Source organism: Lepisosteus oculatus, chromosome 2, assembly GCF_040954835.1.
Source record: "Lepisosteus oculatus isolate fLepOcu1 chromosome 2, fLepOcu1.hap2, whole genome shotgun sequence".
In the NCBI taxonomy this organism is placed as follows: Eukaryota; Metazoa; Chordata; class Actinopteri; order Semionotiformes; family Lepisosteidae; genus Lepisosteus; species Lepisosteus oculatus.
Window position 1 is genome coordinate 11237186 of NC_090697.1, and position 27289 is coordinate 11264474.

A 27289-nucleotide genomic window follows, 5' to 3' on the forward strand; every position below is an offset into this window, starting at 1 on the left:
GGTAGGAAAAAAATCCCAAAATATCAAATCCTGACAGCTCAGAAGAAAATCTCCGACTTTATAATTTACCCACATACAGCTGCTTATTATTATTTCTGGGTTTTAGAAAACCTGAAGGCGTGACTTCAGAAAACAGCAGTACAGGACTGGATTTCTCTCCTATTTCTGCAGAGAAGGGACGAGGGCTGTCAGTGATCTGAGAGGGAGTGAAACCTGAAGTGTTTGTCATAAAAAAAGTCTGGGGAATCATGTATCACAAACATTATCACAACCTTTACAGAGAGGCGAAATAGAGAATACCCCATTGCCTACCTACCATAACCCTAACCCTGCCCAGCTCCACTACCTAATAATAATTGCTTACACTTACAGTACTGTACAGTATATGGCACTTTTCTGGATACTCCACTCAAAGTGCTTTACAGGTAATGGAGACTCCCCTCCACCACCACGTCTGTAGCACCACCTGGATGATGCGATGGCAGCCAAAGTGCACCAGTACTCTCACCACACATTAGCTATCAGTGGGGAGGAGAACAGATTGGTGAAGCCAATTAAGAGATGGGGATTATTTAGGAGGCTGTGATTGGTAAAGGCCAATGTGAAATTTGGCCAGGACAAACTTCCGGGGTAACACCCCTACTCTTTTCGAGAAATGCCCTGGGATTTTAAATGAACACAGAAAGTCAGGACCTTGGTTTTACATCTCATTCAAAGAATGTTGCCTTTTTTACAGTATAGTGTCCCCGTCACTATACTGGGGCATTAGGACCCACACAGACTGCAGAGTGAGCGCTCCCTGCTGGCCTCACTAACACCTCTTCCAGCAGCAACCTTAGTTTTTCCAGGAGGTCTCCCATCCAGGTACTGACCAGGCTCACACCTGCTGAGCTTCAGTGGGCTGCCAGATGTGAGTTGCAGGGCGATATAGCCACAACGTCAAATGTTTTGATATTATTTTCAGCACAACTCTGTTTTACATCCTACTGAAATTAAAAGGTCTGGCACAGGAATGTTTCAAGGATATTGAGGTAAGTACTATAAAATGACCAATATCATCATTATACTTCTAAAAAAGTCTAACACCTAGCTTTCAGATGTTGCACGTAATCTAAAGAAATCCAAAGGTGGCATTTGAAAATTCCTGCTGGTCCATACTGTAGTATTCCAGAGATAACTCTTAGCAAATGCAGGGAACAGAATCTCAGGAGCGTAAATTACATTGACTTGCACTATAAAAAGAAAGAAAACCAGGTAAATTAACTACAGTGCAAACACATTCTGAAAATTAACTATCAATGGAAACACATGCATAGTTCACTCATAGCCTTAGGGGCAAATGAAACCCATGATTTAGAAACATCTGACAGGACAGCTAATCACTGCAGACAGAAGACTCCAAGGGCAATCAGTGTTACTCGTGGTGACATAATGAATTACAGGAAAGGAATAACTGGAAATGAAAAGCAATGCTTGCTAGTATGTGCAAGGCATTCAAAAGCCTCCAAGGCATTCACAAAGTCAACCCTAAAAAAACTTCAGGATCAACAGTGAAACATAACCAAAGGACCAAACTCAAGGCAAGCACATTTAAAACTGAGAACCGGAGGCATTACTTTACACAAAGGGTTGGGGGAGGCTGCAGAAGTCTACCCAGACATGCTGTCAAAACCGATACCCTGCTTATCTCACTAAGTTACTAAAAACCCAACAAGCTAGAAAGGCTGAACACAAACCTTTTATGTTGCGGGTTTGGAGAAACAAGAGACAGATACGTTCAGATTGGACGAACTAAATGCTCTTTGCATGCCACAAACCATAATAGATGTGTCCGGCGGACATCGGTCATCTAATTTTCTGTGCGGAAGTGTTACTTTGCTGACTTCTAAACGCCTCCAGTTCCGAAAGCTGCAGAAAACCATTTTTGCCCCCCACTCCTAACTTCTAGGAACTGTTACGCTTGGGGAAAACGCATCTTATCTCCCTTCCCTCACTCTCGATAAAATACCACATCTGTCCTCTCCCCTCCCCTAACTCAGACACTTCAGGACAATGCAACTGCCTGTTTCGATTCAGTAACGTTTAGCAGATCTGTGCAGCCAAAACTGTATTTTAGCTGTACCTTCATGTGCTCCTGTCTGTACTGTATTGCGTCCAACTTAATTTGGACAATTGTTCTTTAGCTTCATGGTTTGGTAACAGGTTGGAAATAAGTTGAGCAGGAATTGAAGAACCAGTAATTGAAGCAGTTTAAAAGTCAAGATGCAGAAGGGCCTGCGCAGACCGAATGACAAAGTGGTCAGGTTCCGCAGCTGATAGATGGGCCGGGTTCACTTTGGAAAACAGGTGCATCAGCACGACAAAGAGTTTATGCAGCTAAAGGAACTGTCTGCTGGAGGAGGCCAGCGAGAAGGGGAACGCAGACAATGGGCTGCCCCGCTTGCAGAGTTTCCATGCTCAGGCTCTTTCCAGTGCCGTCCAGTCACATAACACACTCCTCCTCCTCCCTGCACTCCTGACAGGAGCTGACAGGGCGGCGGATTCCTGTGGGTGACGGCCGTGCGGGAATTCAGCTGGCACCTCCGCTCCCTCGATAAGAGCGCGCGTCTTTTTCCGGCTGAAAGGACGCAGAGACACACCGGCGAAAACCGCCAACACCCCCTACCCCACCGGACAAGCCTCCCCGACTCCAAGCGCTCATGGCCGTGACCTCGCAGCTCCTGCCCGGGTTCCCGGTTCGATTCCGGCATGGTCACCTTCTGTGGGGGGTCTGCATGAGCTCCCTGAGGCCATGCCGGCTTTGTCCGGGTGCTCCTAGTTTCCTACCACAGTCCTACCAAGACCAGCTGTCTGGGTTAACCGCTGCTTTCACCCACCTTGCGCAGGCCTGTGGGCCCCACCCGGGCAGGGCACACTGGGAACTGGTATTTGACCAAGTGCCTTCTGACAGTGCATGGACGGATATCGGGGTTGCCTTTTATTTATTGTGATCCTCCACCCATAAGTCCATTTTCTAACCGCTCCTTCCAACTCAGGGTGGCGGGGGGGCCGGTGGACGGGACGCCAGCCCACCACAGGGCCCACACACGCACATCACAGAGCCCCGAGGTTGCAGATCCTAACAGGGCCTGAGTAAGCAAGCACGCCCCTGTTCACGGGCTGCTGGATCCTTTATGCCCCACACTCACCCCAGCTCTTTCCACAGATGATCACCAGGGCTGCAGGCTAGCAAGCAGGACGGACACAGCTCTACTGCCACACCAGGCCTTTTGTGTTAGAGGGAAACTGCAGTCCCAGCTTCTCAGACCGGTTATGAAGTCTCGGAAACAAATGAAATTAATTGGCGGTATTGCACAATTTCATAAATTCTGAATTGAGCACAGAATGGTGAACTTCGTAGAGTAATGTAAATCGCCCGTGTTGTCACAAACCCCTGGTCCCACCACAGACTCACCCAGCTTGTCGCTCAACCAGTTACAATTGAACATTTACCTGTGGCTCAATCAATTCTCTCACTACTGACTCAGTGAAATGACAAAGGCAGATGACTGTTATCCTGGACCTATCACGAATAATTAATCAAAATGACACCATAAAACATGTCATCTATCTGCAAAACCTGTATATATGACATTTTTAAGAACATGCATTTGTCCTAATAGTGAAAAAGTTTCTTTTGGTGCTCAGTACATATGAGCAACTGCAAACACCTACCTATGGACATATTTTTAGTTCGGCACTGGAGCAAAATTAACTGAATGAGACAACTCTCTTGTACGTGCAAACCACATCATGCTATTGTAATTTGTACCATTCACTTCCAGTGGTCTTTCAAAGCAAATAATATCATTCCATACAGGTGCATGAAGAATATGCTGCAAAATTATACTAATTATATCTTTTTAAAGCGTTGACAACGTCAATTGGTTTCTCTGAGGAACCTTTGCTAATGAATGAAAATAAAAATTATAATTACCACCTTATAATTACCTTATAATTAGGTAATTAGGCTTATAATTGCCGCCTCCTTTATTCAAATTACTGGTATAAACACAATGGGACCAGAGTTTTTTAAAATAATCAGTAAAGTACTATTTGTATCAAAAAAGTATTGCCATAAGTGTTTTTTTTTCCCCGTATATAGTCCTATAAACCATGAACATAACCCATGTATAGGGAGGTAGCTAGCTACAACCGAAGAATATGTTTTGGGGGAAAATAACAATTAGGTAAGTTTTAGTCAAGTCGATTTTAATCCACTTTATCATAATCAATACTTATAGGACTGTCTGCAAAAGACTCAAATTAACACTGAAAAGTCTTTTGCAAAGCTAAAAGGTGTTGCAATTCGAAGTACACCTTCATACTTGCCACCTTCTGGTAAAACTGCCTTTTAAAACTTTAGCTAGGGCCAACATTTTAGCCTGGATTGCATGAGAATGTTCTCCGTTGCTATAGATCAGCTCCTCAAATCACAAACGCCCAGACTCTTAACTGGCCCTGGAGACCTGAAATTATTTGAGACCGCTGTTCTTAGAACTGTCAGGCTGGGACGTTGAAGCCCAGAGAAATCAGGCTTTTGAAAGTATGAAGAGAACTGAAAAATCATTCTTAAGACTGTCACTACTCCGCAGTTCACCCACTTTCCTGAAAGCCATAGAATTTACTTAAAATTCACACTTAATGCCGTGCCAATATCACAGTCTTTGGATGTCTAATGACCTCTTTCCAGCAGCACTTGTAATGGACCTGAAACAGGAAGCACTCCACGGACGCAGGGTTGCTGCATCAGGTGGAGCTGCTCCTCTTCCCAAGATTCGTTTCCAAGTTGATGTTCATGCTCCAGACTCATCAGCGAGTCAGTTCATGCCGACCACCGGCCAGAACAAGCCTTCTCATGCTGCCTGAAAGAGGGGCAAAGTCGGGTCGGGGGATGAGGTGTGCAGAACCTGCAGCTCAGTTTAGCTTTTCTGCTGCGAGAGCTCATGATCCCTGAACATCCATCCCTTTGACATGTGGCATTTGAAACGAGCCTCCGCCAGATGGGGACTCCGAAAATTCAGCACACCGAATTGAGAGCAGAGTCCTGTCCAGGGCCGCTGGGTCTCGTCCACACCTATTCGCCTCTCGTTTGGTGGCGGGCGACGAGACACCGGCTTTAAAATGGGCACCTGAGTCCGAGACCGAATCGAGAACGGGCAACCGTGAGCGGAGAAGGAAGGCAACTCCGCTGTGAAATGGAAACAATTGTGAAATCCCTGCTTCTGCACGCCAAACAGCTCCAACTGTGATAACCAACAAGCTACAGGTTGACTTACCCCTCTGTATAAGTAATATAAAGTAAAACAACGTGGTCTCTCCAGCCTTAATCTAAATTCAAGAAGCCATGTTTCCTAAGCGGCACGCCACACCCTCATACTCTCCGGAGGCTCTTTTTATCGCTGCCAGCCTCGCCAGGCTGTAGAGTACCGCGGACCAGGCGAGGGCAGGGGGGGTAGAGGCTTTCAGAAACGTGCCAGAGGGGTCTTACTTGAGGTTTGGGGAGAAAGGCGCAGCCAGGAATCGTGAAGCAGCTCTTGACGCTGCACAGGGACTGAGCCATGACAGACAGCCGGCTCCTCTGCCTGCTGCCAGTGCTGGCGGTGAGCCTCTGTGTGGAGAGAGAGAGAGAGAATGAGGGCTCAGGGTGCTGCTTACCACCTGCTAACGGAGGGGCAGTGGGGGCGGCGCGAGGGGTTATTGCCGGGGGCTGTGCAGGGACAGCTACAGCACAGCGCCCTGAACACATACTGTAGGCTTCTCTGCCTTTATTTCCAATCACATCAATCTTCCATTTCTTGAACACGACTGTACAGTCAGTCAGTCCTGGCTATTCTATTCACAACACTGAAGGCTTGAATAATCAACTATTTGCACAGTCTGTTAAGATTTCCTTGTACTGTATTATGTGCTCCCCAAAACCCTCTGCTCTAAAACCCCCAGAGCTTCACTATTTTGTATGGAGCAAGCACTAACGTTGGGCTCATTGTTCAATAACATTTAGCACTTTTTATTTTATGATGAAAACAAGACTTGTTGAATTATGAACTATGTCACTACTCGTTCAGGTGGGTAGCTGCGCTAGAATAGAATAATAGTTATAGAATAAACTAAATAGTAATAGAATACACATATTACTTGTTTCTATGTCACTACTAGCCAAGGACACTGAACCTTTTTTTTTAGACAAAAAGAACATCTCACCCTTCCATCCACAATCCCATCCAACCATCCATATTCTAATCCCTTTATCCAGTTCAGGGTTGCAGAAGAGCCGGAGGTTAACTCAGCAAGCAGCGGGCGCAAGACAGAATACACTGGGAAGCCAGTCCATCACAGGGCACACACAGACACAAACATACACACGCACACACAATAACACCGGGGCAGAGTTTCCTAGAAGCCAATGAATTCACCAGTATGCCCTTGAGCTGAGGGAGGAAACCGGAGCACCCAGAGGACACCCACACAAACCCAGAGAAAACATGCAAACTCCACACAGACAGAACCCTGGAAACTGAACGGGGCCCCCAATCCGTACTATCGCGCCCTCCCGGGAAATCTCTCCCCTGGGTTTCATTTGCAACACTCCGCCCCCTCATGAAAAAAAAAAAGATCGACGTCACTCGACCACCTCAAAGGAAAAAGAAAACCATACCTCTGCAACCTCTTTCTGAAAGGTCAAGGTAAGCCGGGTCCGACCGTAGACGAAGGGACCATCCCTGTTGGAAATGTTCTCCAGCCACTTGATGATGAGGGGAGTAGAGACGCTGAACGGCAGGTTTCCAATAATGTGCACATCCGGAGGCTCTGTTCACACAAGGCCAGAAGAAGGGAAAATTCTCTAGACACAGCGGTTGCGGACAAGGACAGCTCCAGACAACGGCTGTTGGAACTGCTCATCAGTGGTGCTCAACGTTTCAGATTATGTTGTGCTAGATTACATAACATGCTTTAGGAGCATCATACCCTACAATGTACGCACAAACAACTTGGGTTTTATATTACCTTATGTGTATATACAAGGAAGCTAGGGTGGCGGGATGAGCCAGCCCTTGAGTTGCAAAATAAACAGAGGTCAATTCCCCACTGAAATAATAACAAGAGAAGGCAATGTTTTGGCTGGGTGTCACGCCACTGAAAAACCAGACACTTTCTTTTCAGCATGGAATCCACCCCTGTGCATTGACGTCTGTACGAGCACAATGGAAGCTCTAACAGGTACAGATATGTGCATTCTGTTATACACACCACTGCTAACATACAGTACATCACAGGATCACTTAGTGAACTTAATTGTGCAGTTTGAGATATTATGCACTCTTCAGTCAGATGACGGTGGCTTGAAATTAAGGGGATATACAGGGTGTAAAAACATAAAAGAGCTGTTTTCTCTCATCAGAATTTCTAAACCAGCTAAAGAGAATGTGTGGTAGCATAGTGTTTTGCCAGGGGAATGTATAATGTTAAATTATTGAAGTGTTTCTTTTTTCATTTAGAATTACCATCATCCCATTTTCTAGCCAGTTTTGGGGGAAATCCTCTTTCCATCTTGTAGGTCAGGATGTCCCCATGAACAATTCGCACTTTTCCTGGTGCAGCTTCAGCTAACAGCTGCAGAAAAAAAAAACATCAGACACTGAAGGTCTCCACAATCTGCACTGGGCAATTGAAACCTAACAAGAACAAACCTGCGGAAGAAGCAACATGTCTTCATGCACTTAATTGGAAAAGAAAGGACTCTGGAAATTGTATCTCGTTCTCCATTTCGGTTTCTTGTGTGCCAAGAATCTTTTATTGCACCACTATGCTGCTTGAATACAAATTATAAATCTCGCCCACAGTAGTCTTGGCAAGTAAGCACAAAACAGAGAAGAGGATGAGCAATCAGAAGATAAATGTTATGCAACAGAAAAGTACAGAATGTTGTTGTCAAACAGATGCATTAGCATATCAAATCGCTAAACCTGAATCACCACTCTGCAGATGTGCACTTGAAAACACCACAGTAATTCCAATTTCCATGCCCAGAGCTCACCTGTCCCACTGGGATCCTCGCAATGCCTTTTCCCTCAGAGGGACTTTTGTCAGCAGGCATTTCTGCATTAACTTTACTGCAACAAACTAGATGTGTTTTTCTGGCAGGGACGACAGCAGCTAAGAAAACCATTTTAAATCGCTGGATGAGAAAGAGCAATCTTGTTCTCTCTCCTGTCTGCCTGGGCTGTTTCAATAACAGCTTACTTTTAGAAGGGCCCATGGCTGAAGCTGCAATCCCCATATTCTGCCATGATACTATCCTGGGACGCTAGTTTTGATGAAGAAGCTCTGCTCATGGCTTAATGGTTAGACTATAGAAATTGTCACTGACTACAAGTACTTGGGACTGGTCATAGACAAAAACCTGAGCTGGGACAAATGGTGTGACACCATTTATAAAAAAGGACAAAAGGGACTCTTTTATCTAAGGAAACAAAGCTTTTTCAAGGTAGACAGAATCATCCTAACTCTTTTCTACAAGTCTTTTATTAAAAGTGTCCTATCATACTGTCACACTTGCTAGTTTGGTCTCATCAGTACCACTGATAGTCATAAGCCGAGAAAATAAGTCAAAATAAGTCGTAAATTAATTGGGGGCAAATCAAATCGCCCTAAATGTCCTCTACAAACAGTGGGTGGCAAAGAAAGCAAAGTGTATTATGGATGGTCCCCCACCCCCTCCGCTGCGGGTTCACACTTCTCCTGTCTGGGAGACGCCTCTGTGTTCGCAGGTGTGATATTAATAGACACAGGAAATCTTTCAGCCCCACTGCAATATCTCTGTCAAAACAACGTATCGGAACTATCTTCTCCCTCATCTTGCTCCAAAACTGCTGCCGGCTGGCACATTTTGTCTGTCACTGTCCTGTTACGCTGGAAGTGTGCCGTGAAATGAATTTTGCCAAACGGGACAATAAAGCTTGACTTGGAAGTGTTATGCATTTTCTGGTTTGTGGACCTCCGTGGTACCTGGTACTGCACTTTATTTTATCATGGTTTTTTTTGTTTGTTTGTTTGTTTCCTGGGGTCTGAAACTGAAAAGAGACACAACCGTCCACGACAACAAACAGCGCTTACTTGTAGGCCCGGAATGAAACGGGTGTCCTTCTCGACCACAAGCAGATCTGCAGCCCCAGCACTGAGAATGGAGCGCGTGATCCCTCCGGGGCCGGGCCCGACCTCACACACGTGAGCATTGCTCAGACCGCCAGCCTGGCGCACAATCTTGTCTGCACAGAGGGAGAACGTGTCACAGCTGACCTCACAGGAGCGCTCTCGGACCGCGCGATTCGAACCGTCCTGGATCACAGGAGTGGGTCCGGCAGGTACAACAGGGCAAACTTCTGCACTTAGCAGAATTAAAGAAGCCACATGTAAATACTAGTAAAAAAAAAACATTAATTGTTTAACCTGACAGATGATGAAGCAGACACCACAGACCACACAGGGAGCCATTTTCAGACAAAACAAAAGCAACGTCCTTGGTTTAGTGTCTCATTGAAAAGGATAACATCCTGCATTACAGTATCCCCATACTGGGGCATTGTTTGGAGATTCTGAGCAAGGGAAGGGCGCCACCTAGTGGACCTCCACAGCACTTACAGCAGGATCCTGGTTTACTTTGAGCAGTACTGACCAAACCCGGCCTCACCTAGCTAGCGAGAAGTGACGAGTTCAGGCTCGGAGGTGGTGGTGGTGCTGTCAAGTCACAGGCAGACCCCCGTTAGCAAACCATGCGGTTGACTTGCCTGTGAGTCTCATATCCAGCAGGAAGTTCTGGGATAGCTGCTTCTCTGCCCTCAGATTGTACAGCCTGATGATCTCCCCGATGGTAGGGAGAGGGGGCAGCCGGAAAACCGCGAGTTTTCTGGACGCGGTCATTCTTGTGTCCCTGTGAAATAGAAGGAAAATCTCAAAACCCGTAAAACAAGCGGGAGCCGAGTATTCTGCAAGAATTTGTTTTTAAAAAAGCAAGTACATAAGAATAATACAGACCGAGTTACAAGTTCAGCTAAAGTGATTCAGTTTTGGTTACTTAAACACTGGCAAAGATCACCGCATGGAGTCTGAGTTTAATCGGCTGTCTTTTTTCGTCTCGCATCGAAGAAGCATTCGAACGGTTTGTTTTAAAGTGAGAAATGTCAAAAAAACAAAAACAAAATCGACACAAATCTGGAACACGAAATACTGCCCAGCAAGGGGCTGGGATAGAAATTCCGCTGTAAGCGATATAAGTCCAAAGTGTCAAAATTAGAGCAATGGAATAAAAAAGGGTGATTTGGTTCTCTTCAAATTGTATTATCGACGTCACAGTCGTCTTAAACAAATGTTTTACCGAGACTAATTTCGCTTCATACCATTCAATAAAATTAAATAAAACACAATTTGTCAAAGCCTGTTACGAAGCGTCACCTCACAACTAGCAGAATTTAGAACATAACACCCCCCGGTAAATACAAATACAAACATATTTTATGGGAAAACCCTTTAACAGTGAGTTTTGGAATAAAGATATCTAGTCACACATAACCTACCTACAGTAGGCAAAGGGGTTGAAAAAGGCTTGTCTATGGAAAGCAGACTATCCGAAAAAGTACAGAACTATCACAAATGACCTACATACAGTATTTACAAGTATAATTTCATTTTCACAATCTTTTTTCTTCCACAAGAATTCGTGTTATCTTCTTTTAAATTTTTTTAGAAGCAACTTTAATGTACCTATTTCTTTTTTTTAATCTCAACCACAAGAAATGCCCTTAGAAACACTAATCTGAAAACATGTTGAAAGCTTACTGCACACATGTACCTTAGGAAGGTTGATGATGTTCCTGGCGCAGAAAGTGACGTCACTTAATTGATGGGAAAAATCCTCCACTCTGAACGCACGTAGCTTCAGCTTCTACCAATCACTTTTTTGTGAAGGCGGGATTTCCGCTTGCAGTAGAAACCCTTGTATTATGCATGTAGTATAACCAGCACACAGATATCGCTAGAGGGAGCCAGTCATCCTCCACTTTCACCGGGTTACTGATGTAGTGGAACGATTTTGAAGTATTGAGCAGAATTTTCCTTTTTATTCAGACGCGTGAATCGAGATTCCTGGGTCCCCAGGCCCACAGTCCAAGGATCTTTTGTTGGTCTCGGCAATCACCGACAGTTTGAAAGACCCGTACAGAAAGGTTAAAGTGAGCCAAGGCCTGCTTAGCCATCATGAACATAAGGGAAGAACATGACACAAGAAATTAAGACTTGGGAAGAAAATCTTTATTAATGATCAATCTTTGCCCTATAACAGAGTAAAGAACGCACTGTTCAAATCTAATACTGTCCAGTAATACGGATTGTAAGTTAACCACACACAGGTGACTATTTCACTAGTACGGTACATGAATCCCATTGAGAGGTGATGTAAACAGTATTTCCAAGCATTGTTCTACAGTACACTGACACCCACCATTACAGGGCGGTCATTGACATGTGAGTATTGCACAGGTGCTAGTGGGGGCAGTAGGGTTGGTTAGGCAAGACTATCTTTTCTAAAGGATCTATCTTTTTTTCCTAGGATATAATTTACACCTAGGTGAACCGCTAGTTCAGTTCTTATAAAATTTTCCATGATCTTATACTGTACAGTATGTAACAGAATTCAGACATATTGGTCTATAATTACCTGGTTCCGTTTTTTCAGCCTTTTCATGCACAGGCCCTACATTGGCAATTCACTCCAGTCACTCCAGGCCCTGTTTTCAGAGACCGGGGGAAGAGTTGCATCGCTGACTCTGGATAACATCTCGTTTCCTTAAAATTCTTCTAGTACCCAAACTTCTTCTAGTACTTTTATCCTGAAACTATCCAGAACATTGTCCTGAGGCAGATTGTCGATTTCCTTCCTAGTAAACACCTGATTGAAGTGCTTGTTTACAACCTCAGTTATTTCCTTTTCATTGTCTGGAGGCTGACTTGTTATCTTGGATATGTTTTACTCTGTCCTTGATGATTGTTGTGTTTGTGTGGTCGTAAAAGCACACCTTATTATGTATTGTGGCTTTCCTTGCAATATTTCTTTCTAGTTCTCTCTTGGATCTTCGAATACCCATTTTTTTAGCCGTGCTTGTATTATGTTTTCTGAGATGGCGATGATTTACATGCAGTTCTCTCATCTATTTTCGTGTCAGGTTGTATTCTTTCCTTTAAATGGATCCTGTTGCTTTTTAATAATTTAATAAGCACTGTCTGTTCCCTTACATTATTCCTCATTGATGTGTTAACCCATTTGGGATACTATTTTTTTAACCTTCTGCTGTATTCACAGTTGGGATATATTTCTTCCTTGCTTCATGTACAATGTGTATAAACGGTTGCCATCAGTCTTCTGATTTCATATCCCATTCTGCATCTTTGCATCTTAGCGCTATGCTATTTAAGTGTAATTAATAATAAAAATATTTTTTTTATTATCATTGTTGTTGCAGTTCCATAGTGGTCCTCTCACCTCTGCCTCATTTTGTCTTGATTGTGACAAAAGACAAGACTGATACAAGCTTTTCTCTTGTGTGTGCTCTTGATGAACCTTTCCATCTCCATTGCAGTTTCTGATATTCCTATGGGTCTTTCTGAGACTGCTGGGGGAAATTTTAAGTCTCCCTTAATTTCATTATACTGTGCTGAATTATAATCAACATCTGTATTTGGTGGTCTTCAGCGCGGCTGCTTTAATTAGTCTAACCATCACAGTACAAACCAGTCCATTGAAAAAAAAAAGATTTTACCATCAGATTAATAATACCACAAAAACAATTATGTCAAAACAAGGAAGGGATGGGTGTTGCTGATTTTTCAGATTACCGCTATTTTAGTTTTCAATGCACAAAGACAAAACAATGATTTACAACGCCTTGCCAAAAGTATTCAGACCTTTGCAAAATTGTCACACTTGGTTGCTTTAAAGCTTCAAAGCTTGGCGAAAATATTTAGCATTCAGCGACAGAATGATCCAAAAGCACAAGGCCAAGGTACCCTGGAGTGGCTTAAAAATATGAAAATGATTGTTCTTGAGTGGCCGAATCTGTGGAAAGATTCGAAAATTGCTGTCAATAAGTGATCCCCAAACAAAGTGAGAGAGTTTGAGCAAATCTGCTAATAAGAATGAGCTCAAATTGGCACCAGACCGGTGTGTAAAATTGGTGGAGATGAACCAAAATCAACTTATGCCTGTAACTGCTTATGCTTATTGCATACTTATGCAATCAACAGGTTTCATTTGTTTCTCTTTAGTTTTTGCTTACATTTACTGTAACTTAATTTTACCCTCAGAAGGCTTATCAGTCTTCAGCTCGAACTTCCAGGTTTTGAATAAATATTAAGTTTAAAATAAATGTGTAGGGAAAAAAAATAAAAAAATGTATCTGCCTCACATTGTGATCTCATAAAACGGGGTACCAAAGGAAGCATCTGAATACTATTGTAGGGCAGTGCATGTTTTGATATATTTTGTGTGTGTGTAGAGGTCAGATCTGAAGACGTCACCAACCTAAACCTGTGCTGACACAGGCCCAGTGCAGTCCTGCCTGGCCTGCTCACAACCTCCGCGAAGGAGATCAGCCCCACAGTACCTGCCTGCTGGACTCTCCACGGAGAGGAGAGCAGGCTTGCAGAGCATTCCTTTTGAACATCTGCATTTGTGCGGGGGATTGTATACAAGAGAGATGTGAACTGAACTCATGAAATGCAAGAGAAAAATAAACCATTTCACGCATTTTAATCAAATATAATGGAGAAAGAAAAAAACAATGCAAGAACTCTTTACAAGCTCATTCAAATGATACGTTCTTCTATCTTGCTCCTTGTGTTTCGTACTGGCTGGATTCCAAAGGTCGCAAGGCCTGAGATACTAATCTGAAAATATTTTAAATACACAATTACTATTTTCACAAGCTTATATAAAGTGATGCAAAACAGCGTATTTATTTTCTTTTTTTTTCTTGGTTTTTGCTCATTAGATTCAACAAATATGAGAGTCACGGAAAGCAGCATCCTCCTGCATCTCAAAAATAGGCAACCTATTTTTCAGGAGTGTTAGGATTTCCTCTAAAAAATGACAGCAACTTTCGAAACTGATGTCCCTGCCTCTTCGTCTGGAGCACGAGCAAAGACATGCTAATAAATTCTTTATGGATGGCAATGAGCAGCTCAAAGAGGAATTACAGCAGTTGCTCGGGGGGGGGATATTGAGTTCTTTTATTATATGCTTTTTTTAGGCAACGGGATGTGGGCTCTAATAAAAAACAGAATGCGATTTCCACCGCCATGGCAGTAACACGCAGAGAACAAGCGAAACAGCTTTCTCCCTGAGCTGCACGGCAACAAATTGATCTCGTTTTCTCCCGGTCAGGCCCTGGCCCAGTCCCCTGTGCACGTGTGAGTTAGAGGCGAACCGCAGTCCCAATTTCTCAGACTGGTTATTACAACTCGGGTACAAAAAAAAAATTCATTCATGTTATTAGAAGAAATTTACCCATTCTACAATAAGCACAAAATCGTGAACTCTGGGAAAGTACCGTTAGTCGCCATGTTGTCGCCAACTCGCGTTCGAGTTCCCACGAATTGTGACGTGAAGCAGCCCTTCCTGCTCACTAGTCACCGTAACGACTAATGGAATTTGATGTAAGAGCAAATACGGGTCGCGCAGCAGATATTTCACCATAGAAAGTTTCCAATGGGATCTGCGGGCAACGAGTTAACAAGTAAGTTCTATTTATCAGCAAAACCATCTGGAAGTCGAGAGCAATGTTCCTATTGGATTGAAAGAGTTGTATTCACAAGCCTGCTCACCTCACCGAACGTTTTGTTGCCTCCTTCTGAATCGCAGGACGGCGCTGCGCATAGCTGGGAATTTCATCTATTTTGTGACGTGAATTGGAGGTTTTACAAGTTACTGTGTACATTTCACTTTTACATTTCAGTGTGGTTGGAAATGCACTCGGCACTGCTGACTCTTTCTCACCCCGAAGTCTAAAAATGGCCTTGCAGTTCCCCATTCATTTGAGGGTTTGCGCTGTCTTCTCCAGGGACCCGCGCACCCACCGGAGGGGTAATACCGTCGCTCAGTCGGGAGCACAAGGCCTGCACCAGCCGGCTGGCTAGTACCTCTCCTTGTTGAAGTGGAAGTGCACGCCCCGGGGGTCGGGGGAGGAGTGGTAGTTGCACATCCTGCGGATGATCCTGGAGAGGGGCTTGGGCCCACAGAAGAACACTCCGATGGTCCTGCTGTGGGGGAGGAGGAGGAGGAGAGCATCAGAGGAACCACACTGCACTGGGAATCACCGCGCCTCAGCATGCCACGCCAGGTCACACCAGGTCATGCCACGCCACGCCAGGTCACACCAGGTCATGCCACGCCACGCCAGGTCACACCAGGTCATGCCACGCCACGCCAGGTCACACCAGGTCATGCCACGCCAGGTCACACCAGGTCATGCCACGCCACGCCAGGTCACACCAGGTCATGCCACGCCACGCCGCGCCACACCAGGTCATGCCACGCCACGCCAGGTCACACCAGGTCATGCCACGCCACGCCAGGTCACACCAGGTCATGCCACGCCACGCCGCGCCACACCAGGTCATGCCACGCCACGCCAGGCCACACCAGGTCATGCCACGCCACGCCGCGCCACACCAGGTCATGCCACGCCACGCCAGGTCACACCAGGTCATGCCACGCCACGCCGCGCCACACCAGGTCATGCCACGCCACGCCAGGTCACACCAGGTCATGCCACGCCACGCCAGGTCACACCAGGTCATGCCACGCCACGCCGCGCCACACCAGGTCATGCCACGCCACGCCAGGCCACACCAGGTCATGCCACGCCACGCCGCGCCACACCAGGTCATGCCACGCCACGCCAGGTCACACCAGGTCATGCCACGCCACGCCGCGCCACACCAGGTCATGCCACGCCACGCCAGGTCACACCAGGTCATGCCACGCCACGCCGCGCCACACCAGGTCATGCCACGCCACGCCAGGTCACACCAGGTCATGCCACGCCACGCCAGGCCACACCAGGTCATGCTACGTCACGCTACGTCAATCCAAGTTACGCTAAATCATGCGACGTCGCGCAACGTCACATTGCTGAAGCCCGGGCAACCCATCTCCAGAAATCTCTCTTCCACGAATTCCACTTCCTTAAAAAGCTTGTTACACACTGATATTAAACTGTCTTGAGCAATCAGAGGTTAATACCACTTTTCCTTGACCTTTTCTTTAGCCTTTCCTGCTTCCTCTGCGGCTGGCCCAGTTCCCCACCCCAGTCCGGACAATATTAGAGTTACAGCACCATGGCCCTTACAGTACATTCTCCTTCAGGTTGTGTACATGTGTGAGTCATTTCTGGTCACCCAGTGCAGCTGAAGTGGAGATAAGGACAATCTTCATTGAATAAAGAGGAATCCAGCTGAGACCAACAATCACTACAGTGCTATACCAATCCTCTTTGAAAAGTAAATTTTAAATACTATATCATTTACCGCAGGGATCTCCAACCCCTGATCCTGGAAATTTCCAATCCTGCAGATTGTGTATGTTACCATTAAATCACCCATTTCTAAAGATAAAGAACAATTTCATTGTTAATCGATTAAGCAGGTGATTTGTTAAATGAAGTAATTCAGAGGTCATGTAGGACTAAATCTAGGTACTCTCCAGCCCTCAAGCACCAGTTTTCTTAATTGAACAGATAAACAAATTGATTCATTCAATAGCTTCCAGATACTGTCTTTAAAAGCAGGTGATCTTTAAGACTAACTATATCGGGGATCTCCAGGACCAATGTTACTGTGCAAGTTACTCTTACTTTATTTCGCGGTCTTGATGTCAAAGCAGCATATTGTGCTTTCAAGTCACAAGAGACTTTCATTTCTAATGTGTAACCAAGCGTAGTTTAGGACCCTGTGCAGACGGTATAAACATGGTTAGGAGAGGACTGGAAGGGATGGCGAACAGGGGGCGGTGCCGACAGGGAATCCAGGTGCAAGGGGGGAATGCTGGCAAACAAGTCCAAGGAAGTCCAAAAGGGAAACTGGGGCGCAGTCCATAGTCCAAAACCGGGAGGTCCATCCAAAACGAAGACAAGAATAAAAACAAGGAAAGGGGACATGGAACCAGGAACAAGAAAGTTAAAAATAGAGTGATGAGGCCAGGCGCTCCGAGCCCTGGACTCAGCTGGTCAGGACGCCGATCGGAAGCCTGAGCCTTCAAGTTGCGGATGCAGGGCGACTTGAAGCTAGGCGGGCCTCAAGGCGTCCGTCTTCCAGTGCAGAGCGCCGAGGTTCTGGAGCACCGGGTTTCAATAAAGAGTGGAACAAGGGGGCAGGTGAACGTGACGATGAACTTAACACAAAAAAGGTCAGAGCGCCCTCTAGAGTAAATGCAATATACACTGGTATATTGCACTGGTAAATGCAATATACACATGTTCAATGCAAAACGTATTTTTTATTGTTCTTTTATGCCCTAATATAGTCATATTTTTATGCAGGAACTAATTCTAATAAAACTTTTATTTAGACAATCCTGCTTTTCATCTGTGTATGTTTCTCTGTCTACCATACTAATGTTAGGTTCGTTACCATGAAATGAAGTGTCACGATTGTTCTGTTTATTAAACACAGACTAATACTTTTGATGTGTCAGCCAGAAGAGATACTGTACAGTACGGGTTATTTGAAATGCCAGGCACCGACGATGCTCAGGTATTCCTTTACTGCCAAGAGCAGAACTTCTCTCTTAGAGAATCCCCCTGTGACTGTAGCAAAACAGTGGCTGAATTGTTCTTCCAGACCAGGTGCAGTTCCATGTTACTGAATGCATTCATCAGCCTTCAAGCACGCCGCAGTCAGCAGCTGTCGTTTGGTGCATGTCACGATCGGTGAAGCTGAGCTGATGTGAAAGCAATTGCTCTCTGTCAGTGAGAGGGACTGAACTGTCAGTCTAGACCAGCTTCACATCCTCGAAATACACATTTAGGAGGATACACTCACTTTTAATCACCTTTTAATGAGTTTGTCCATGCACTCGATTTGACGTCATCCGCATTAATAACAAGTTTTATTATCATTCAGGAGATGATAAAAAATACAGGACTGTGGTTCTCCAGGCTCATGCATAAGGATCACTGTGCTAGGAACACGGACAAAGTTTTACATTTTAAAACTATGAGTATACATTGTCCTTACCATTTGTCAGAGAGTGATTTTCTCATTTTGCTCACATATTCCTGTACTCTTTTCAGACAGTACTGTACATCTTAAATGCCCATGCACACTGGACCTGTACGGTGCACAGTGCTCATTTAGTAGAATCATCAGGAGCATTTCCAGTCTTTATTTTACAGAAACATGCCTCTCCTTAAAATTCAATTCCCATTCATAGTAATTTTCACCAGATCTAATTTGAACTTTTTCATTGTTCTTTGAATATAGGATGTTGCTTCATCATTATTTAAATACTATCTTATTTAGGAACAGACAAAATAAATGTGCAACCATATAGACATGTATCACTAAATAAAATGGAGGGCTGAAATTCTAGTTAAACAGTAACACCTGTAAACTCCGCCTGTGAGAGTGATGAGTCAAAACTCTCAGAAGAGCAGTGACATAGAGTGAAACCCCCCTTGTCTCTTAATTAGCTGCATTGTGTTGGTCAGTTTAAAGGTACTTCACATAAAGAAAATACAAAAGAAAAAACATGAACCCCAATGAAATATAAACAAACATATTTCATATATTTATGTCTTCTATACCAGAGATTGTATGGGGGTGTTAAGGACGGTGTGCCTAAATGTGTTTACAAATAACAGCTTAGTGCTTTACCAGACTGCTCTCCACTGCTAACCTTTCCAGCTCCGTGAATGTTCCTAAAAATCTGGAGAAAGGAATCCAGGTCAGACCGAACAAACGTGCAGATGCTTCCCAACCCCTTGTGGCACGACGCGGGGGCGTGTCCAGTGTGGAGGCGGAGCCCTGGAGGAAGGGCGGCGCCTCGCTTTTGCAGTCCCAGCTGTCCTGGCTGCTTGAGGGCGAGCCACAGCTGTGAGGGCTCTAGAAAAGCACACAGGACACCCCGCAAAGGGACGAGCAGGGCCACCCCGCAAGGGGAGGACCTTTTCACCGGCAGTCCCAGAGGGGCGTTATTTTTCTTTTTCTTTTCTTTTCGCCTGTCCCTTTACATATCTCTACAGGGGCAGGCGGTCCTTTTTCACACACTGAGTTTTTATTCTGTTTTGGACTTGCGCACCCTGCTCTCCCAGACCGAACCCCGTTAAAAGTCCAGTCTGGCTACAGCTGTGCTAGCGATTCTAGATTTTTCCCAGGCTGGACTGCGTTAAATAGGATAAGTCCAGCCTGGATACTGCGTGGCACGGCGGTACACCTTTCTTTTTGCCTTTTGTTCACTTTTTTGTGTTATTTTCGGTTCTTGCTAACCTCACACCGGTGCTTCCGTCCCTCAGTGAGGGGCGCCGGCTTTTCACCGCCCACTCCCACACTGTTCAACAGTGGGAAACCGCTCGTGCCCTTGGAGTTGGCCCTATCTAGCCCACCTGCGTTCAGGAGACTCCCAGTCCCGGAGAGCATGTGTCTGCTTACCGCGGGTGAGCGTCCGCGATGCTCCTGAACTCCCGGTCCCAGTCCGGCCGGCCGTAGAAGGTCTTCTCCCTGAAGCCCGTGACGACGTCTCTGTGGTTTTCGCAGTGCAGGCCTATGTGGTAGGCCTACCCAAACAAAACGAAACCAACTTTTGACAGAGCTGGCAAACACCGGCAAGCCAGGGGGAGGCGGGCGCCCGGTTTCAGCTCTCACCTGAGCCTCATCCCAGCCGGTGAGGAAAATGTGGAAGCTCAGGAGGCGGTCTTTCCCCGCCAGCCGGGTCTCCAGCGAGAACAGCAGGTCGGAGAACCACTCAAAGGCTGAGGTGTCGCGGCAAAGCCAGAAAAAATACAGCTGGCAGCGACAAAAAAAAAAGAATCCGTCCCTTAAACAGAAGCGAATGCATGGTGCTGTACACTGAGAAACATAACACGCGTGAAACACGGCTATTCTTCTCCAGTAAGGTGGGCACAATTACAAAAGCCGTGTCCTGAGAACAGATTACCTTCTGAAGTTTTATGGGCGTGGAGGGGTTGCATGATTTGTACCAGAGGGACTTCAAAACCGATGCGAAAGGGGTCACTCCTATCCCAGCTCCAATGCAAACGCTGACCCTGTACCGGAACACATCGCTACTGGCCGAGCCGAATGGACCGTCGACAGCCATTCTGCGAGAATCAGCACAGCACAGTCAGCAGAAGAGCACACGTGACATCACGACAACACCACAGGACTTCGATCACCTCATCCTTTTTTTTCTAAGAAGGTCATATTTTCTTTATTTGCCATTATGTTTTGAGACAGAATAGGTCATTTCAAAAGGATTCTTTCAAATAAGAGCATTTTAAGGTTACTTAAATGTCCATGTTTTTTTTTTATTTCCGTCCGAGTTTCCAGTTTCAAAATCTCCAAAATCCTTTTAACAGCCCTGTATTAAAAAATGATAAGTGACAGGAAAAAATGGCTGTCATTCACCACCTGTATTGACTATTGAAACCTAAAGTGTTTCAATAAGAACACATGACTCTTCCTAATGCAGCAAAAGTTCAGCTGTACATACGCAATAAAAGACTATACATACTGTAGTATTACCTTGTGAGGCACCAACTGTATTGACTATGTCCTGTGAAATTTGTTTTCTTTCCACTTTTAAATCATTCACTTCCGTCTCCTACCCTGTAGGGAACTTGAGGTCTAACGGAAGCCCAAACAAACCCAGTCCCATATAAATGTTTGCACAAACATTTGCCAGGCATCCTTAAAAATGGGGGCGTGCTCTCGGTGCGACCCCCAAAGCGAGACAGCGTGAGCTTTGAGCAGACTTGCCGTGGTAGCTGAGGAAAGCCTGTGGACCGCCTGTGATCCACGAAGGCGGCGCGCAGGGCTTCGGTCCAGTCTCCCTTCAGACGGACGTGCACGCTGAAGTAGTCCTCCTCCGGAGCAGACGTCAGGGTGAAAGGGTGCCATTCTAAGCGGGATATCGCCGGGCACTGCAGAAAGACGTACTGCCCCGGCTCCATCTTAAAACCGTCCTTTCTCATCTGCAGCTCAAGGACGTGCGAAGGGTGAGCCACCACCTGGGGTTCAAACCAAGCCGAGTGTTAACGTATCGGTGAATTCCGCTCTCGGACTGCTCTGCGGGCTTACACGCCAGGCCGCCAGCTCTACTGGGGGCTACCAGACGGGATGCATACTGTACATGTAATGACTAAAGTATCCCCGTTTCTAAAACGTAAGAAAGCTCAATTAAAATGGAGCAGGTATAGCTTATGATCTGAATAGTTCAGACACAGTATGATATGTTGTTATTGTTATTCAATGGACATTTGTTAGTTTATTAATATCGATTTTCCCGTAGATCAAGCAATAGATATTAACTCTACAAGTACGAACAAAAAACTCTACAGATATTATACAAATACGAGCTGAAATCCCTTACTTTTGTTACAGTGACTGGCTGCAGGGATCGGTAGACTCGTATGCTCCTTTCACAGAGGAAAAGAAGAAAGGGAGCTACAACCCACTTCCAGGACTGAAAAAGGTCACACAGAGAGATTAATAAGCACTGCAGAACAGGAACGGCTGGAGTTTCGTTTCAGTGCTTTTAATATCTTACAATAACTTGTTTCCTAGAATTATTCCTGCATGCTGGAGAGTCTTCTGGAGGCACTTTGCAAGAAGAGGAAATAAGTGTTCAGCTTACAGTATGTTATTGAATGCAGTTAGATGGCAAAACCCATAGAGTAGTTCGGGTAGGGAGCTGCGTCAGCATGCGGAGGCTGCAAAGGAACAAGTCAAGGTTTCTTCCCCGCGGAAAAGAGAAGAAAAGAAACACAACTTGGGCTCACGCCCGAAGAAGGCTCCACAGACGAAATGTTGTGTTTCTTTTCTTCTCTTTTCACCAGGGAATACACCTTTACTTGTTCCTTAACTCATAGAGGTCATGTCATCTGTAATAAAAAAAAATGGACAGACTACCATCTCCCAATTGGACCAGATGGGCCAAACAGGCTCCTTGGGTCTGTGACCTTTCTCGTGTTCTTGACATGATTCCTTCTCTTCCAACGTTTCTTTTTCGCCAGCAGCTCGACTCGCTCCTTGGCTGAAGCCCTCCCCCCCCCACCGTTATCCACAAATGTCACGAGCTTTTCGTGACACCACGGTTCTCAGGCTGCACGTCACCCTCAGTGCGAGAGTTCTGAGATCAGGACCCCGCTGCGGCCCGCTCCGCACGACGGCCCCCTATACCAAATACCTATACCTATACCAAAACGCAACACGAGCCGGCTGCCTCACCGCGGGACTGTTCCCGGCGAAGCGTGGCACCGGACACTGGGTGACGTTCCCCCACTCATCCACATGGTCCCGGCAGTAGGACACATTGTGGCTTGAGAGGCTCTCTCTGGTCTGTCCCCGGACAATTTGACTGACATACAGGGGGAAAAACAGACAAAGAAGAAAGAAGCAGGTATTTCAGCCCCACTGTACACAGCTCGTCCCATACCCTGCAGCCAGCAGTCAGAAAAATCGCTTCCTTCTTGTGTCCAGCTGAAGAGGAAGACATTCTTGTCATTACCTGTGCTGGTTTTTCCTGAGGAAAACTCTTTACATTTTCTGGAGCGCAGAGGACTCCCAGCAGGGAAGGGATTAACCTTGCTGCCCCGCAGCTCGAGCCTCCTGGGTTTGTTTCCGGGCTGGGGCACTCTCTGTGTGGAGTCTGCATGTTTGGTTTCCTGCCTCCTCCCAGAGACACACTGGCAGGTGGACTGGATACGCTGCGGTGTCTATTCTGTCCCACGTGGAGCAAGACTGAGGCTCCTGCTTCTTGACCTCCCCCGGTCTGCTATTGCACATCGCCAACAAAACTGGGATAAAGACTAAGCTGAAATGTACAGTATGAAATACCAATTCCTGACCACTTTGTCCAAAACAGGGTGGCCTTGGAGTCAGATCTCAGAAAGCAACAGGCAGGACAGGACACCAGTACAGTGCAGGGCACACACTCACAATTCTCCCAGAAGCCAACTGACCTACCAGTATGTCTCCTGACTGTGGGAGGAGCCCCACACAAACACGTGGAGAACATGCAAACTCCACACAGACAGCACCCCAGGAACTGTACACGGGGCCCCAGCGCTGTGAGGCACCAATGCTAACCACTGCGCCGCCAGCATGAAATACCAATGTTTTTATCATTTTAATTTGAGCAAACACGAAATAATTCCATTTACACAAGTCCTCTCCAGGTATTACTCCTAAAACAAAAGCTTCTCTGTTGTGGACTCTTACCCCGTGCCATGGACGACAAGTCCAATGAAAAACACAACAAAGAGGTGATGAGTCAACCAGAACAGCTCATAGGACGATCGTCTAACGAGCTCAGTTGACGAAGTCGCCATGAGGACCAGAACTACAGCAATAACCAATCCAGAGATTCCAGATATATTTGTCATCACTTCTTTAATAGGAGTCTAGGAAACAAAACACAGAAATGAAGTCAGACGGGGAAAGAAATTGAAGCACCTCTCACAGTGAAATTAAGTCAAACATCATTTATTTCACATAGGAATGTTATTATTGATTATAGGTTCCCAGGCCTTCACAAAGATTACTCGTTAGATCTAAATCCGAAAATGAAATCTCCTGCTATTTTTCCACTGTGCTTTGACTTTCGCACACCAGTTATCCAGAGCCATTTCTGCTGCACAAGTCTTGTTTATTTTGGAAGGTTGGGACAGAAGCCGGACAGGGGCAACAAAGCTTGTTTACATCCACAGCATCGCCGGCTTCCTCATCCTAAGCAGCCCCACCCTGAGCACCGGGTGTGCAGACAGTACTGTCGCTCTTGGGGACGAAACGCTAGCCGGTTTTCCCAGAAGCTGCAAAGCGACAAGCTCCGCAGCTGATTCCCTGCAGGGGGGGGGGTTATAATGGTATAAAGACAGACGGGGAAGGGGGAGGGGATCGTGAAATGCGGGCTCTCCAGTCCACTCACCGTATTGTAGGTGCGCACTGGGTTCAGGAAGGTCTCGTTGAGTGTCTCCCCCAGGCTGGAGAGCTTCAGCAGCAGCTCGCCGGCCCCCGTTGCCCGACTCTCGTGATAGCTCTCGATGTTGGACAGATGTGCCACAGTGTGGACCACTACAAAACGAGAGGTTTGCCGTCTTACGGTCGCTTCGTGGAGAACGAACAGTGAATTCTGGGGGAGACCACGACCACGACCACGACAGGCTTCAGAAAGTTCGCACAATCCCCGTTCTGCTCGGATGGCCCTCCTTACCCGAGTGCGCGGCTAGGAGGTAGGCGACCAGGCGGTGGAAAGTGATGTTCTTGTCCAGCTGCTTCCTCAGAGCTCTTCCGCGACACTTGGGGAAGAGGAACAGGGAGAGAAGGGTGAAGAGGGAGAGGGGGCGGAAGGGCGCTTTCCGCGACCCCCCAGGGGGGAAGAGGAGGAGAGGCCGCGCGGTGCCACTTACAACGCAGGAGCCCCGCAGGAAGGAGATGAAATTGCGGCTGACGGGCAGCAGGATCGCCGTGCCGTTCAGATTGATGCAGGCCGCAGAGGCGCGGGCCCAGGCCAGGCCAGACTACGGGCACAGGGAAAATCCGTGAGAGCTGACGGCGACCTTACACCCGCCCCCGAGGGCTCTCGCTCGGCGCTGTGCGAGGCTGTACTCACCCCCAGCATGGCCCGGGTGTAGGTGTAGGCCTCGTCCCCGCTGTAGGAGAGGAAGGTTGTCGCGAACAGGAGCACGTTCAGTCCCAGCCACAGGACCTAAAACACGGCAGAGGCGACGCCGAGAGAAGACTTGGAAACCGAGTCGATGCCGCAAAGCGGACCGAAAGGCGCAGCGTCAAATTTTCAAAATATACTGTCAAAGTTGCTCCACTGCAAAATTTGCACTGTTCTTTCTTCCTGCCAGAAGTTCAGAATGATATATTAATAATATTCTTAAACTAATATTACACTCACCCCAGAACTATACTTCTAAAAAACTGCATATTTATGTGACAAAAAACTTTCCTACTTAAACTTGATTTGCTTCTTTGACCTTTTACTACTTTCTCCAGGACATGTTGAGTATACTTTGCTTCAAGGCACAAGACTTTGACAAAAGAAACAAATTGTCCTCAGTCATGGATAATTCAATATTAAAATGATGTTAAAAAATCTTTTCATTGCTCTCCATAACAACCCTACTGTATTCTGATCAAATAAAACTGCTTTGGGGTAGTTATGTAAATATAAACAAAATACTGCAAAGCATGAACACAGGGAGACTACGAAATAAAAGGTAATTTGATAAAACAGCACAGTACCAGGTACTGATGGTACATTTTTCCTTTAACCAAAGCCACTGACCATATCACTTTCACAAATTGTAACAATACGAAAAAAGTCCTAAATATTAAGACATCTCAACTTGTGAAATTTTCCCTTAACTATCAAATAAATTCTTGCACATTTCTATCCTTATCTGCAACTCCAGCAAAAGGAAGATTCAGCACTGCTGTGTTATTCTTTTAAAACACAGGTCTTAACAGCACTGGGAGACACTTAATGACACAGTGGTTGTTATTAGCTTGCTCTTGATCTTGACAGAGGAAGGCTGGCTCGTGTAACAGGAGGCACATCTCGTAATTAATGAAGCAAGAGCATCACAGTACAGTTTTGAGAGCCTTACAACTGTGTAAACGAAAAAAAAAAGACTTTCTTCAGAAGCCTCAGAAAAGAGAAACGGGCAATATTGCTGATGTAAACTCAGGCTGGGGTTCATTCTTAAAACGCCGAACTCTTACTTTTTAAAAACAAGAACAAAGGCAACACTTACGACCATGAAAGAGGACAATCCTTCATTGACCACCCAGTCCATGCCTGAGGACTCACAATGTGTGCTCCTGTCTGGCCACGCAGGTGTGCTTCTGTGGTGGGAGCAACCAGTGCCAGGAGCTCTGGAGCTCTCTAAAGGCACGTCCTGCCCCATTGTGCTTCCATCAGATAAACCCTATCCAATGCCTCGACTTGCAGTCACAATAAACCTCTGATGGAAGCACATGAAAGCACCTCCTCTGCCCTCTTCAATTCCACGTCTTTAAGAGCCCGTGTGAGGAATTTGTCCAGTGCCATACACGTCTTTTAGACTTCACGTTCTATTCAAGATCTCAATGCCTGAACTGCAGACCTCGAAGGGCGAGGGAACTTCCAGTAAACGTCAGTAAAATATGAAAAAAAAAATGATCTTGATGGTAATACAGTAGTATTCTCTTCCATGAATTTGGTATTTGGTTGTCGCACCTTGGGCGTCAATTACTGCCAACAAGTCTTTTTGGTTAGGTCTCTACCGATTCTTTCACACCCACTTGGGGCAATCTTTGCTCATTGTTCTTTGCAGACTTGTTCAAGCTCTCTGAAGTGGCTTGGGGATCGCTTATGGACTGGTTTTCAAGTCTTTCCACAGACTCCCAGTAAGTCAGGACTGCACCACTCAAGTACATTCATTTTCTCCTCACGCCACTCCAGTGTAGCTTTAGCCTTTGGATCAGTGTCCTGACGAAAGGTGGACTTTTGCCCTTAAGTCTTTAGCAGTTTTAGTTTTCCTATAGCATTTGCCTGTACTATGTATTATGTATACTCTTTTTGAGAAACGCCCTGGGATTTTTAATGACCACAGAGAGTCGGGACCTCAGTTTTACATCTCTGGTCCGACTGACTAGCACCTCCTCCAGCAGCAGCCTTAGCTTTTCCAGGTTTGCCTTCTGGGTACTGACCAAGCTCACACCTGCTGAGCTTCAGCGGGCTACCAGTTGTGAGTTGCAGGGTGATATACAGTAGCTGCTGGCTAATCTTGCACCAAAAGCCCTCCGAAATAATAACACAGGTTGTAGCGCTAATAAATTGAGTACTTTGCAATAGCACGTTCACTATTCAACGGAATTTCTACACCACGCTCATATAAAACGGTTCACCATCATCCCCAACTGGCAGAAGTTACGAAAAAGTATTTATAAAAAAGTATGCCTTGTTCGCATTAAATTGAAGAAAAAACATTGT

At 45.9% G+C, this 27289-nt stretch overlaps 2 protein-coding genes across 6 annotated transcripts in view; both read right to left on the reverse strand.

Annotated features, from left to right (window-relative positions):
• The window catches only part of tfb1m (transcription factor B1, mitochondrial), a 31089-nt gene extending 20130 nt beyond the window's left edge, over positions 1-10959 (reverse strand). The window contains exons 1-6 of one of the 4 annotated variants that reach the window (XM_069197052.1): positions 10889-10959; positions 9828-9970; positions 9157-9308; positions 7545-7653; positions 6698-6849; positions 5531-5650 (exon numbers count right to left, since the gene is read on the reverse strand). In XM_069197052.1, the coding sequence (XP_069053153.1) occupies positions 5531-5650; positions 6698-6849; positions 7545-7653; positions 9157-9308; positions 9828-9960 (666 nt within the window). In that variant the 5' untranslated portion in view covers positions 9961-9970; positions 10889-10959. The other 3 variants (XM_069197058.1, XM_069197062.1, XM_069197071.1) reach the window with 3 other exon arrangements.
• A 2864-nt stretch (positions 10960-13823) lies between these two features.
• Positions 13824-26212, reverse strand: LOC102683842 (NADPH oxidase 3). 2 transcript variants are annotated; one of them, XM_069197093.1, is made up of 14 exons: positions 26070-26212; positions 24917-25012; positions 24714-24824; positions 24518-24602; positions 24233-24378; positions 23527-23708; positions 22534-22663; positions 21677-21769; positions 21064-21314; positions 20243-20405; positions 19951-20091; positions 19738-19862; positions 15229-15348; positions 13824-13977 (listed from the first exon to the last, which is right to left on the reverse strand). In XM_069197093.1, exons 1-14 carry the CDS (start codon positions 26109-26111, stop codon positions 13914-13916), a joined length of 1749 nt encoding a protein of 582 aa, XP_069053194.1. In that variant the 5' UTR covers positions 26112-26212; the 3' UTR covers positions 13824-13913. The 2 variants fall into 2 exon arrangements, with proteins under 2 accessions (XP_069053194.1, XP_069053201.1); XM_069197100.1 differs by lacking the exon at positions 21677-21769.
• Positions 26213-27289: the final 1077 nt, after the last annotated feature.

Coding starts and splice junctions, on each gene's coding strand:
- LOC102683842 (XM_069197093.1), bottom strand. CDS start 26,111: ATGGACTGGGTGGTCAATGAAGGATTGTCCTCTTTCATGGTC. Junction 20,092..20,242: donor CGCCCATAAAACTTCAGAAG/GTAATCTGTTCT, acceptor TGTCGCTGCCAG/CTGTATTTTTTCTGGCTTTG. Junction 13,978..15,228: donor TTCCACTTCAACAAGGAGAG/GTACTAGCCAGC, acceptor AAATATTTTCAG/ATTAGTATCTCAGGCCTTGC.